General features: G+C 46.3%; 1 protein-coding gene and 1 long non-coding RNA gene across 21 annotated transcripts in view; one reads left to right on the top strand and one right to left on the bottom strand.

The window, feature by feature from the left end:
* Positions 1 to 6,451, top strand: part of NPAS3 (neuronal PAS domain protein 3) — an 863,203-nt gene extending 856,752 nt beyond the window's left edge. For 14 of the 19 annotated variants that reach the window (XM_079914468.1, XM_079914467.1, XM_079914465.1 and 11 more), the window contains 2 exons: positions 68 to 192; positions 2,049 to 6,451. In XM_079914468.1, the coding sequence (XP_079770594.1) occupies positions 68 to 192; positions 2,049 to 3,409 (1,486 nt within the window). In that variant the 3' untranslated portion in view covers positions 3,410 to 6,451. The remainder of the gene's footprint in view (positions 1 to 67; positions 193 to 2,048) is intronic. The other 5 variants (XM_079914469.1, XM_079914479.1, XM_079914478.1 and 2 more) reach the window with 1 other exon arrangement.
* Positions 1 to 13,578, bottom strand: part of LOC307182854 — a 260,562-nt gene that overhangs the window by 162,203 nt on the left and 84,781 nt on the right. The gene's annotated exons all lie outside the window — the stretch shown is intronic.

Here is a 13,578-nt window from a genome sequence, read left to right as displayed (position 1 = left end):
GATGGTCAGAAGCAACCCATCCAGAAGGGTTATCTGCACTCTTGATGAACACCTCCCTCCTCCACAGCAACCCCGAATACAAGGACACGCCAATGGACATCGCACAGCTTCCCCACCTGCCGGAGAAAACTTCGGAATCCTCAGAGACCTCCGACTCTGAGTCAGACTCTAAAGACACCTCAGGTATTACAGGTATTACGACTTCTCCGTGTTCTGCAGTTACGGCTTGCCTTTCCAAACTTGAGGGGTGGGCAACGGCCAAAGGAGTGTCATCTGAACGAAGCAACCGGTCAAAGTTTATATAGGGATATATGTCACGTCAAGTTATTACTGAGTCTTTCTCAACACATATATGTATATATACTTATATACCACTACATACAGATGTACACACTACATAAGTGCGTGCACATACATACAACACACGTTTATGTATGTGGTGTTATGTAAATATATACATGCATATAAATATATACATATATGCATGTTGTGGTATGTATTCATACACATAGGTATATTATGGTATATAAATATATATACACAAATATACAGAGAGATTGATTGATTGAGCCATCACTTAATGTCAGTCCTCCATACAGAAGAAGCCCGGCCCTAACCCCATAGCTAGCTCCAACCTCTTTACCAGAAGCAGACAGCAGGGCTATCTCTGTTGCTCCAAGACAGACCGTGACTTTGAGCCCCAAATATTCACATCCTCACCAAGCTGGGATTGAACCTCTAGAGTGGGATACTTAATGGCATCGGTAAATGACTCTTTCTGGGTGCCGTCTGTTACTCATTTTCTGAATCTATGCTGAACAAATCCATGCCTTCCCATTCCTAGTTATTTTGGGAAGCAAACTTTGAGTCGTTCTTTGGAGCACAGGAAAGCTAATAGAAAAATTTACTTTTCCTCCACTTCCCAGTCCCCTTCCACAGACACGCATAGATGCAAGGGGCACATAACTCATAGACTTTATGGCTGCAAAACAGCCTAAGCCTCTCCTAACCCAGCCTTTTCTGCTAAATAAATGAAGGCCGGAGTAGTTACATGATTTGTCCAAGGTGCTAGCCCAGGCTGCCGTCCAAAGGCAGAGCCATAAAATCAGCATCATCCCTAAAGGTTCTGAGGTTCTATCACTGAGAAAATCTATCCTCCCTAAAATGTGCCAGATGACTAGGGCACACCGGCCACAAACCCCGTCCTTAGGGAACATGCTCTTGTACCGTATTCCCTCTACTCCAGACACAGCTTCAGGGAGGCCGAAGCAGGTGGGGAGGATCTTGATTGATTTCCTGTAAATTGCATTCATTCGAGAAAGTTCTTTACTAGGGCAGAGTTCTAGAACAGACAATCTCTGCTCCTTATTTATATAGTATATAGCAGTGAACAAAAAAGACAAAAATTCCCTGCCCTGTGGAGCTTATATTCCAGTTGGGGGAAGAGGCAGAAGTAAATAAAAATAAAACATACAATGAATCAGATGGCGTTCAGTGCTCTAGAGAAAAATAACTTTAGGAATGGAGACTATGGTTTTCAATAACGAGCAGATATTTACCAGGGGAAGGTGCAGACCTCTTTGGAAAGTCACCTTGCAAATCATCATTTTTCTGTGTCACTACCACCTTATTCCCGGTTATTTACTCCCGAGTCTGTGAGCATTTTCGCAGAACATCTCGAATGTTAACGTGCCTAAGAATCACCTGGGGATCCTGTTCAAATGAAGAATCGGATCCAGTAGGTCTGGCTGGAAGCCTGGGATTCTGCATTTGTAGCAAGCCTCCAGGTGATGCCAATGCTGCGGGCAGGTCCGGGGACCACACTTCTGAGTCAGGGTCCCTCTAATGTAGGTCCTCAAGAGAGGGAAAGCCCAGGCTTTAAGTAACCGAGGCAGTGGAGCAGCTCAGGATAAGGCGACGCCCCCCCCCACCTCCGCCCTCCCCTCCCCCACCCCCGCAGGTGAGAGGTGGGTCTTGCCCTGCTAATCCGTTGTCTCCTGTGTCTCCTCTCCCGCCCCCTACCCGCCGCGGCCGCCGGCCCCACGCAGAGGACAACGAGAACTCCAAGTCCGACGAGAAGGGGAACCAGTCCGAGAACAGCGAAGACCCGGAGCCCGACCGCAAGAAGTCAGGCAACACGTGCGACAACGACATGAACTGCAACGACGACGGCCACAGCTCCAGCAACCCGGACAGCCGCGACAGCGACGACAGCTTCGAGCACTCGGACTTTGAGAACCCCAAGGCGGCCGAGGACGGCGGCGGCTTCGGCGCGCTGGGCCCCATGCAGATCAAGGTCGAGCGCTACGTGGAGAGCGAGTCGGACCTGCGGCTGCAGAACTGCGAGTCGCTGTCGTCGGACAGCGCCAAGGACTCGGACAGCGCGGGCGAGGCGGGCGCGCAGGCCTCCAGCAAGCACCAGAAGCGCAAGAAGAGGCGGAAACGGCAGAAGGGCGGCAGCGCCAGCCGCCGGCGCCTGTCCAGCGCGTCGAGCCCCGGCGGCCTGGACGCGGGCCTGGTGGAGCCCCCGCGGCTGCTGTCCTCCCCCAACAGTGCCTCGGTGCTCAAGATCAAGACGGAGATCTCGGAACCCATCAACTTCGACAACGACAGCAGCATCTGGAACTACCCGCCCAACCGGGAGATCTCCCGGAACGAGTCGCCCTACAGCATGACCAAGCCCCCCAGCTCCGAGCACTTCCCGTCCCCGCCGGGCGGCGCAGGCGGCGGGGGGCTGCACGTGGCCATCCCCGACTCGGTCCTCACTCCGCCCGGTGCCGACGGCACTGCCGCCGCCGCCGCCGCCCGCAAGACTCAGTTCGGCACCTCGGCCCCCGCGGCCTTGGCCCCCGTCGCCTCCGACCCGCTGTCGCCCCCGCTCTCGGCGTCCCCGCGGGACAAGCACCCTGGGGGCGGAAGCAGCGGCGGCGGGAGCGGCCCCGGAGCGTCCAACTCCTTGCTGTACACTGGGGACCTAGAGGCGCTGCAGAGGTTGCAGGCGGGCAACGTCGTGCTGCCGCTGGTGCACAGGGTGACCGGGACGCTGGCGGCCACCAGCACGGCCGCGCAGAGGGTCTACACCACGGGCACCATCCGCTACGCGCCAGCCGAGGTGACCCTGGCCATGCAGGGCAACCTGCTGCCCAACGCGCACGCTGTTAACTTCGTGGATGTTAACAGCCCGGGCTTCGGCCTTGACCCCAAGACGCCCATGGAGATGCTCTACCACCACGTGCACCGGCTCAACATGTCGGGACCGTTTGGCGGCGCCGTGAGCGCGGCCAGCCTGACGCAGATGCCCACCGGCAACGTGTTCACCACGGCCGAGGGACTCTTCTCCACGCTGCCCTTCCCCGTCTACAGCAACGGCATCCACGCGGCACAGACTCTGGAGCGCAAGGAGGACTGAGCACCGCCCAGCGCGGCCCGGGGCTCTGCCCGGAGGCATCGTCGGAGTTTTCGTTTAGACCTTTGATTCTAGCACTTTGAATTCGAGCAGGTCAGCATCTTCTCTCGCCACGACGGTCCCCGTTCCATCCCCTCTTTCTTTCACTGGACTCATTCTTTGCTGTAAAGATATGTTTATTTTTGGCCTTCAGAGGGTCAGACGACCAGTTGCCTGCCATTTTGTCTTCTTCCCGAGATGTGTGTTGGGTTGTTTTGCTTTCCTTTGCATCTTTATTAAGATGTCTTTAATGTGTATATGCCTCTGCCATTGAATACTCAGTCTTGTGGTCAAGAGATTTCTGAAATGACAACCATTGAGTTTTCTTCGTAAAGATCTTGATATGATCAAGATTGAAAGAGACAAGCATAAACAATGTGCCCTGTTTGACTAAGTCAAATGAAATGGGGTGGTGTTTTTGTTTCTGTTCCTAATTCCTTTGAAAATAGGGGGATAGTATTTTAGAATTTTATGCAGAATTTAATTCTCTTTTTATGGTTAAGATTTTAAGATTTTCTTACTTGCACATAAAAATAATTTTGGGTTCTTAAACTTAATTTCTGGCCTGTGACTAGAATGTTTAAAAAAAAAGTTGGACTAAATGTTAATTACTGAAACATTAACTTAATTTCTAAAACCATGGTGCTATCATTTATTAATCTGTAATGTCTTCATACAAAATGCAGCTCCTGGCTGGGTTTTGAAAATAATGTGTTCTGTCCTGGTCTGGAGTCCATTGCTGCAGTCTCCTTGGTTAGTTAAGACAAAGCCCTCATTAATGTTTGCTGCAGGACTTAAAATTTTTTACCTCCCAACTAACATAGCCTCACATTAAATTTAATGGGTCAGGAGAGCCCTTTTTAAAAGGGCTTTTGGAAAACTCAATCAAACTGATTTGAGGAGCAGTTTAGGTACATACTGCCTTTCGTTGAGCTTTCTTTCTTTCCTTTTCTCAGTCTAACTGAGGCTAATTTTTGCAACTTCAATAACACTTTGGAGTAAAGAAGGAAAAAAATATTTAACGTTTTTTGATTTTTTCATTTCTTGCTAAAAAAAAGAAAAGGAAGGTTGTATTTTGAGGGACTGATTTGGTGGATTTTTTTTCCCCTTTGGTTCTTTTATTTCTAGGTTGGAACCAGTAAGGTTTAAAACTAAAGAATGGGTTAAAATAAGCTTCAAACAGATAACTGCAACTGCACATTAAGTTTAAAAAAAAAAGAAAAAAAAAAGAAAAAGAAAAAAATACCCTATTTTGTCTTTGTTGCCAGAAATCAGTGTAGTGTCAAACACTCCAAATGACTGTCAAGTATAAACTCTTCTTCCACTCCATTTTTGTCAGCTGATTGTTAAGGCATCTAATAACAGATGTGAGAACTGTAATGTGTGCACTGTGTACGTGTCCTTGGCTGTCAGTCCATTGCAGTTTCAATGTGTGTTTCTATATGCAGTATATACTAAGCTAATGTAGTTGTTTTGTCCTTTGTCTTCTCTGTGCTCTATCTCTAGTACAGTCCCATTCCTGCAGTCCTAGTGAATCAGTGATTCTTGGGGGTTAGTGAGTTTTGTGTGGTGGCCTTCCTCTGTAACGTCACCCTATGCTGCTTCTACTGTCTGTGAATCTTCCATTTCACTTTTGAAGATTTCTGCTGTTGCTTTGCTGGTGTATATTCTCCCAACCTCTCCCCTTTCTCTCTCCCTCTCTCCCTCCCTGCTCCCTCCCTCCCTCCCTCCCTCCCTCTCTATCTTTCTCTCTCTCTCTCATCTCCCCTTTTCCTGCCTCATCTCCCCCCCAACCCCAACTTCTCCAAAATCTTTTTCATTCTCAGAGATAAAAAGACTCTTAACTAGCTCAAGGTTAATGGAGCCATTTTTCCCATAATGGAATTCTGGGTATGACTCTTTCTTCTGGAGTGCCACACAAAGCACTGAAGAATAACGCTCAGATATATGAAATAATTGATGCCATATAGCCTCAGTAGTTAACATTCCCAGAGTCCCTTGTGTTCTACCTATAAGCAGTGGGTGCTTTGCTTTGGTTTCCTTCCAGGTTGGCTGATGGAGCAATATATAAAGCAATTTACCAGTGAGACAGAAAATTATTTCAAAGGTCAACCAACATTTTTTAAAAACAAAAGGGGAGCGGTGGGGGGGGGGGATGGACTATAGAATTGTCGTATATATTTGTTTATGTGTGCAATGCTAATATAGTAACTCGGCTGTCCTTTGAATATCACTGTGTTGAGTGGATTCCTCCAGGCCCTTTGATTCCATGAGTTGGGCCCAAACCACTGTGGAATAGTGAAAAGAAGTTTAATGCCACAAATTCTAATAGTGAGCACTTACTTGAAGGATTTGAGTAGGTTTAGGAAGTGAAGAAGGCCAATCACGAAATTTAAAGAGTCATTTTGGAAGCTCTGCTCTAGCTATTGAACAATCAAAGGAACGCACCTATCAGCTACAAAGAACAGCTAGACGGCTGTTTTTTATTTTCTTTTATAAATGTTTCTGTGTTGTGTCAAAATGATTTCTGGTGATTTAAACTAACAGATAATCACAGCTGCTGTCTAAATCCATAGTGTTAAAATTACAAAGTGGAAAAAAAAAATACTTCATTACCTGTGAAGACTGTGTCTGTGTTTTTAACTATTTCTTGTACAAATATATGAAAACTTTTATGAGGAGACTGGTGCCAAGTAGCTGAATAATGGGGAAAGGGATATTCTGTTCGTAAAAATCTTAGCAGTGTTACCAACTCTACAATATATATATAAAAAAAATTAAAACATTACAAAGCGACAGCTATGGTACATTTGTTTTGTGTGAAGCTAACGGGACCTAACTTCCTGAGTGCCTGGCTCATTTTGAAACATTTTTTTTCATTGACCATTTATAATGCTGCAAATCAGAAATGTACATACTTCATTTACAACAGGGTTCTTTTTATACTTTTGTAGATTCTCATACATGTCACATACATGGTTGTCTTTATGTAACTTAATTTTTCATCTGCAGGTGCCATTTTCATAATAAACTTCTCTTGGATTTGTTACTATCTGGCATCATTTCTTTTACATGTAACCATCCTAACTAATGAATGCTGGTAGTATTTGTTTAAGCAGGTACCTTGGTCATTATTCTTGATTTGAACAAAACAGAAAAAAATTTTTAAAGCATCCATATTTTTGCTAGTTTTGGACAAAATGCATAGCTTGTGTACCGATGAGGCTGACTGACAAGGCACAGATTAAGATGCTAATCCAAATACTACATCAAATGTGCAACCATCCTAGATTCTCAGCTACCCCAACTCATTGTCACATGAGCATTACTATGTACGTTATCAGAGCTGAACAACGGGCCTGCGACATTAACCACTATGGGAAGTGTGCATTTTTTCTTGATTAACGCACAGTAAATGATGAGAGTTTTCATACATTAATCATTGAAAATGCACTCGAGATTTTCACTTATTATGAGCTCTAATGTATAACCAACTGTTCCATTGCTTATATCTTCTCTTTATACTAAATATGTATTTTCTTTCTCCAGATAAGCCAAGTCAGTCATGACTGTGCTGTGTTATTGGGTAGGTCAGCATCCAGCCTGTCCCTTTTTGAGGCAGGTCAGCTGGCCAACTCCAAAAAATAAACAAAGAGGGGAAACTTCAGCCGCTCTCTCAAAGTTAAGGATACAGGTGGGTCACCTGTTAAGTCTGTGCTCTCCAGAAAAGGAAGACATATGGATGGGTTGAGTGGAAAGAAAAGGCAAGCACTTTGTCCAGAATCTCCCAACTATAGTGATTATCATGTCCTACTTTAAGTCTTTGATGACATTTGCTAATTTGAGGGTACCTTTGGTTAACGGAGGATAGCTTCAGACTGGAGGATGTGGAAATGCAGTTATGGTTGTGGGGTCCTAGATCTCTCCACTAGACCCTTTATGGATCCCTGGAAATAAGTACTTCAAAATCAGAAATAGGAAGAGGGTGACTGAGAATACAGAACCGGATTCTCTCAACTACTTTGCCAAAACCTATCTTTCCTTTTTGCTCTTGAGAGTCAGAAGAATATAGTAGAGCAATATTGAGAAGCAAACAAATTGATGAAGCTGGACACGTGGTCCTGAACAGATGACAGTGAGTGTTGAAGCCAGCTTACCCAAGGCACTCTGTCTGAAGGTGTTGACGGACCAGGCTGTTAGCCATGGCTTTCAGAGCTTTGCATGGGGGAGGGTCTACCAAGGCTGAGGGCTGACCCTCTGTTGGCACGATGACAATGTTGGTTGGCCATAACACTTTAATTCTGGACACCCCTTCACCCTGTGATCTGGAGGTAGTAGCAGTTGGGAGTTGAAAAAGGAAAGCCAGACATGGTGATGGGTGAGTTGAAATCGTCATGATATTTGGAGCTTCTGCAATAGAGGTGATAGAAATCCTCGATGCTTACCCAGGCTCAAGCCTCCTTAGCATCAAGTTTCCTGTCCTTTATTTGTACCCATCAATGCTAAAATATGTCACTAATTAAATAAAGGACACCTCTTAGCCAAAAAGAGAGGGCGTGAGCTCTGGGCGCAGACCCACTGACAACTGGGCAGCCCTGCCACTTCCCCAGCCCTGGGGCTGCCAGCCAAACCAGAACCCTGAGCTCCTCAGAGGCACAGGACCTCTCCCTTGCCAGTCTGGCAGCAAGTCACTTGGTTAAGGCTTCAGTTTGCAGGTGATGGATAGAACAGGGATCTAAGGCCAGCCCTCTGCATCTCTTCTCCTTCCCAGCTGATTCTGACACTTATCCATTTGGCAATGAGGAACAACAGCAGCAGCAAACCTTTAAATAAAGTTGCAGGCAGGACAAGAGGGAAGATATGCATTCAGCTGAGCATAAAGAAACTGGTCTTAGTCCTTTTGGGCTATAACTCTTACCCATCTTCACCTACCCCTAGACAAAGCATATTTATGTTGAACAACATGCTGAACAATTTGAAATCAACTTGGTCTCTGCACTGCATTGAAGGTAAGAGATAATGTATATTTTCAAGCCCAGAAGATAGTCTGTTCAAGCCAAGAAGATTGTTATCCAGTTTCAAAAATTAGAGAGAGTGAAGGACTTGGAAGAAAAGGAAGAATACCTTCGCTAATCCTTCATATCATGTAGTGAACAAGGCAAACCTTATTCGTGAGCATGAGTCTCAAAGAATGATGACAGCTAGCAGGCTTAAGAAACAATTCTGGGATGCTAAGGTAAGCTAACACCCTTAGATGTTTCTGCTTTTCTGTATCTCCTAGAAAACCATTATAAGGGCGGGGGAGGGAGGCTGACCTGGTAAACTCGCCACAGGCGTAAATCATGGCTTGTTCATCTTCATGTCCCCCCACAGTGCCTAGCTCAATGATTTATGAATAGTCTTGGCTCGGTGAAGATCTACTAAATACTGATGGATGAGGACACGTGGAAAAATGAAAACGAAACATGACTTGTCAAGAGTCAGTGATTCCACAAGAAATGACCATGTGGTTTGGCAGGATGGATTGAATTTCCACCAAGAAAGGAATGGCAAAATGGATAAAGCAGCAAGTTCATTCATTCCTGCCTTCGCAGGTAGTCCGGATGGCTGGCACAGAGTTGGCCATCGAGAAATGTTGGTTGGAGGGTGTGTGTGTCCACAATACTATTTATTCTATATTCAGCAATAAGTTAGGTACCACAAATAGAGAAAGGAGGAAGAGGAAACAGCCCAAGCAGTTAGTAACTGGCTTAGAAAAACTTTGACAATGTAGCCCATGGACAGCTAGTCAGATGGAGCTTAGATTCATAAGAAGGTACCAGTTAACAGTGCACCCTCACAGATGAGCAGTGAGCTACCTAAACTCAGTCATCACCCAGAGACTCTTAGCAACCGAGAGAGACTCTCTTGTATAGAAATCACATCTCCTTAATTCTAGTGGTGAGGGTCTTTCTAGCCCACAATTGAATTGTTAACATTTTTAGAAGGTGCTGAACTGAAATCTTCCCTCTGGAGTTAAATGGACTAGATCTCAACCCTCTGCCATCTGAGTGGCCTTCAAATATGTGAAGATGGATATCAGAGTATCGATAAGTCTCTGGGTTAACTGTCACCTGTTCTTTCCATTGTTCCTCCAATGGCATTGTGGCAGGTCCCTTCACCATCCTAGTCACCCTCATCTGGGTGCACCAGAATTTGTCAAGGCCCCCGAATTGGTTTCCTATGGCTGCCTCACTACCACAAACTGTGTGGCTTGAAACAGCAGAAATGTATTGTCTCCCAATTCTGGAGACTTGAAGTCTGAATTCAAGGTGCCATAAAGGTGGATTCCCTCTGAAAGGCTCTGATGGAGAGTCTGCTCCTTGCTTCTCTCCTAGCTTCTGGTGGGGAACAGCAATCCTGGGCATTTCTTGATGCAACATTCTGATGTGTGCCTCTACCATCACATGGCCATCTTCTCCCTGTGTGTATCTGCATCTTCACACGGAGTTCTCTCCGCTGTGCGTGTCTCTCCTCTACCAATAAGGACACCAGTCATATTGGATTAAGGGCCCACCCTACTCCAGTATGACCTCATCTTAACTAATTACATCTGCAATGACCCTACCCTGAGAAGGAAATGGAACTAAAGTCACATGCTGAGGTATGGGGGGTTAGGACATCAACTCTTTGGAGGACACAACTCAACCCATAATGGCCCCTTTTAAAACGTGGCACCCCGGACCGATCACAGAGCTCCAGGTGTTATCTGGTGCCTGCCTGAGCTAAAAGTCCCATTACATCTTTTGCTCAGGACTCTGAGATTTTAATTAAAACAGTCTGAAACTGAAGTCACTTCTTAGCAGCCAGGCCAAATTGTTTATTTCATCTTGAGCCTCTAGTCAACCAGAACACCTTGGTCTTTTCACAAACGTTTGACAAGGTAGGTCTCCCACCTCCTATACATATATAGCCCTCATGTAATGCTGGCATGTGCTTAGGGGAAAAGCAATTTAAGGAAAGAAGTTCACTTGTTCCCTAGGCATGGAAGGTGAGCAAGGGCCTGTCCCTGTGAAAACATCGCTCATTTTCATTGTGCTCTATGTGCCCTCTGAGACGACTTCGCCCAGCCCTGCTGGACAGGAGAGACCTGGCCCCAGCATTTATAGAACTCTGAACCCTGGGATAAAAGCACATAATGCATCCATAACAAATTCCCAGTGGGCTACTCTCTTGTAAATAAACTGAGGCAGGGAAAAACGACCACGAGAAGGAAACTGAAAGAATTAGAGAAACTACAGTATCAGCCATTACAGGAGCAGAAGTGGGGTGAGATGCCAAGACCCCTGATATGTACGTGTAAAATCATCCACTCAAATGTCAAATAAAAATCATGAGGCCAAACTCGTCAACCTTCTGAAAATGAATAGACCTCTTTTTGTCTCCTTTCACGGACCAAAATCAAAGCGATTAGTGTAAGATTGTCTTGTACTTTCCTGGGGACAAAGCACAGTTGTTTTTTGTTCTGTTATCTTTCTACCGGCAGTCATGAGATACACCAACAGGAGTGACCCAGATAATGTTCCTCTGTTGAAATTTTTCTACAATAAAATTAATTTCTGTTTTAAAATAATATATGCAAACTACGAAGACCACTTTAAGAAAAAAAAAAGGAGCAGAGGGTAAGGAGATGGCTCTTCCTTGTACTGAAGGAGTTCTCAGATTTATAGCGGAAGTGTCAGAAACAGGATGTAATATCCCTGTGACCCTCCTACCTCCCCCCAAACAAAACCATTACACCCTTGATGAATTATTGACTTTAGAGTTTTATCTGTGCCATGAATAATCACAAACTTGGGAGTCTCAGGGCACAGTTCATAAACAAATAATTATATCATAATGATAATTTTTCAGGAATTACAACATCAATCACGGCCATGTTATTATCAAGTACATTTTCTGGTCGCCTCTATTCATCAAACCCTCCTCCCTCTCCACCCTTCCGCACCACACAAGCAAAACTCATCACCAGATTGCCTCTTATTTACACATCACTCAAAGCAGGACAGAGCAGACACACACAAAATGGGCCAACCCAGCATTTATGAGAGATGAGTTTTCATTAAGAAAGTTCAAATTAAATGCATTGAGAAAGATGCAGGGGAAAGAATTAATTATTCCAGACTCCCCCAAAGAAGCATCTTTGAAAAGATCTTATTTGGAAGATAAAAGCAGACAGAAGGTTTATTCCATTTCAGGCAGTTCTAGTACAAAAAAAAAAAGAGTCTCTGAAAGCCAAGGAAATAACAACCATGCGATAACATGTGCCCTGTTTAAATAATGGTGATACGTGTGCATCAAGCTTGAGCCCTGTTCTCACAGCTCCTCCTTCAGCTGGAAGAGGTGAGTGGAGGTGGGGACGGAACTCAGAACAGGTGTAAATACCTTACCCAAGTCAATATACGAGTCAGGAACAGAGCTGCTCAGAACGTTCAGCTCTAAACCGCTTTACTAAAACTATTACAAAAGGTTAATAATTCCAAACACAGTAATGGTTTGTGCTTTGTGTGAAGCCCCCACAGTCAAACTGCTTTACTGAGTCATTGAACATCACTTAAGGTCACAGGCCTACCCTCCCTAGATAACAGGTGCATCTCACAATTCAGAAGAAAAATAGCAAAGCAGCATAGAGCAAGTACCCTCTTCAGAGAAAACTTTGTACAACAGGGTTAAATCCATCGTACACTGGTGCTTACCATTAACTCCCTGTATGAGAGAACTTTCTCATCGGCCTCTGCTTCTAACCGGCAAGCTATGCAGGCAAAGCAGTGTAATTCAGAACAGCGAAGAGGGAGGACATTCAAACTCCTCAAAAGTAGATATGAACCCAAGCACCTGAGACAATGCAATGAGTCCCCCAGTCACACTTCACCCTCGAGGGCAGCCCTTGGGGACGTACCGCTTGCACTTAAACCAGATTCTCTTCTCCTTGGCGTTAAACTGTCCAGGAAAAGGTAGGGCTGGTGCCCAGCAGTGAGCAGCACAGGCGGGGGAGGCGACACGGCTGACACTGGGGACGTGGGCTCGTCCGACCAGCGCCCCGCACCCGGGCCACCGCCGAGGCCGCCCCGGTGTTCAGGTGCCCGCATAATTCTTCGAAACCTTGGTCAGCCTTCTCTACCGCGCTCACTAAAACCTTCCAGTTCCTTGAACGTACCTAGTCTATTGGAGGTCACCTTGCCTTAAAATCAATCTTATTTAATATATAAACTCATTAAAGGAAGGGGCAGTGGGATGGGAAGGAGAAAGATAGGACACCAGTCCGTGGCCCAGCAAGCTGATAAATCCGCCCTTCAAAGCCTCTCTCTCCCCCGGCCTACCCTTGTCTTCACAGGCAAACAACCCCCCTCCCCCTCCCCTCCCCCTCCCTCTCCCCCCCTCCCCCCCCCACCCCAGGCAAGGGAGTACCACCTCTGGGGCGCGTTGCTCTCTCCTCACTGTGGCCAGCTCCCCTTACCGCCTGGTCCTGTGCCGGCCTCCCTCCCTCCTGCACAGAAGAGCTCCTCTGGGGTCCTTTCATTGTCTCTCCTGGGGCGCAATTTGACCTCCCTTGGCAGCTTCCCCCCTTGCCTCCCCCCCTCCCCCCAGTCACCCCCACTCAGCATGAGGAGGCCCTCAAGCGAGCCAATAACCCAAAGGTCCTTAGGCGAAACCTTCCCTTTTTAGAAAGCTGGGGAAGGACTGGCTGTAAACCTTTAACCTTTTTATTTGGGGATCACATTACAGGATCCCAAGAGCGCACATCAGCCTCCGATGGAAGCCCCCGCCCATCCTCTCCCTGGAGGTGGAAGCTGGGCGGTGGGCGAGGAGGGGAGAAACAAGGCAGCTCGTGACCCACGCGGGGAAGCCGACGGCAGTCTGCACTGGCAGAGTCCACCCGGCACGAGCAGCTTTTCTAGTTCCTATTGAGTCATCCAGGAGGCCTCTGTCCCACACACCTGGACTTCACAAACCTCAGCAGACACCTCTGCTTTGGGGTCACGTGGATGGGGGGAGGGGAAGACTTATAAAAGGACGTTTTTCCCAATATGAAAATCTAACTACTGTTTCCTTAATAGCATTTTTCAGGATAAGGACACTAGTGCTTATTTTTC

Source organism: Stenella coeruleoalba (assembly GCF_951394435.1).
Source record: "Stenella coeruleoalba genome assembly, chromosome: 2".
In the NCBI taxonomy this organism is placed as follows: Eukaryota; Metazoa; Chordata; class Mammalia; order Artiodactyla; family Delphinidae; genus Stenella; species Stenella coeruleoalba.
Note: the sequence above shows the minus strand (reverse complement) of the source record. Positions and strands in the feature narration are given on the sequence as shown.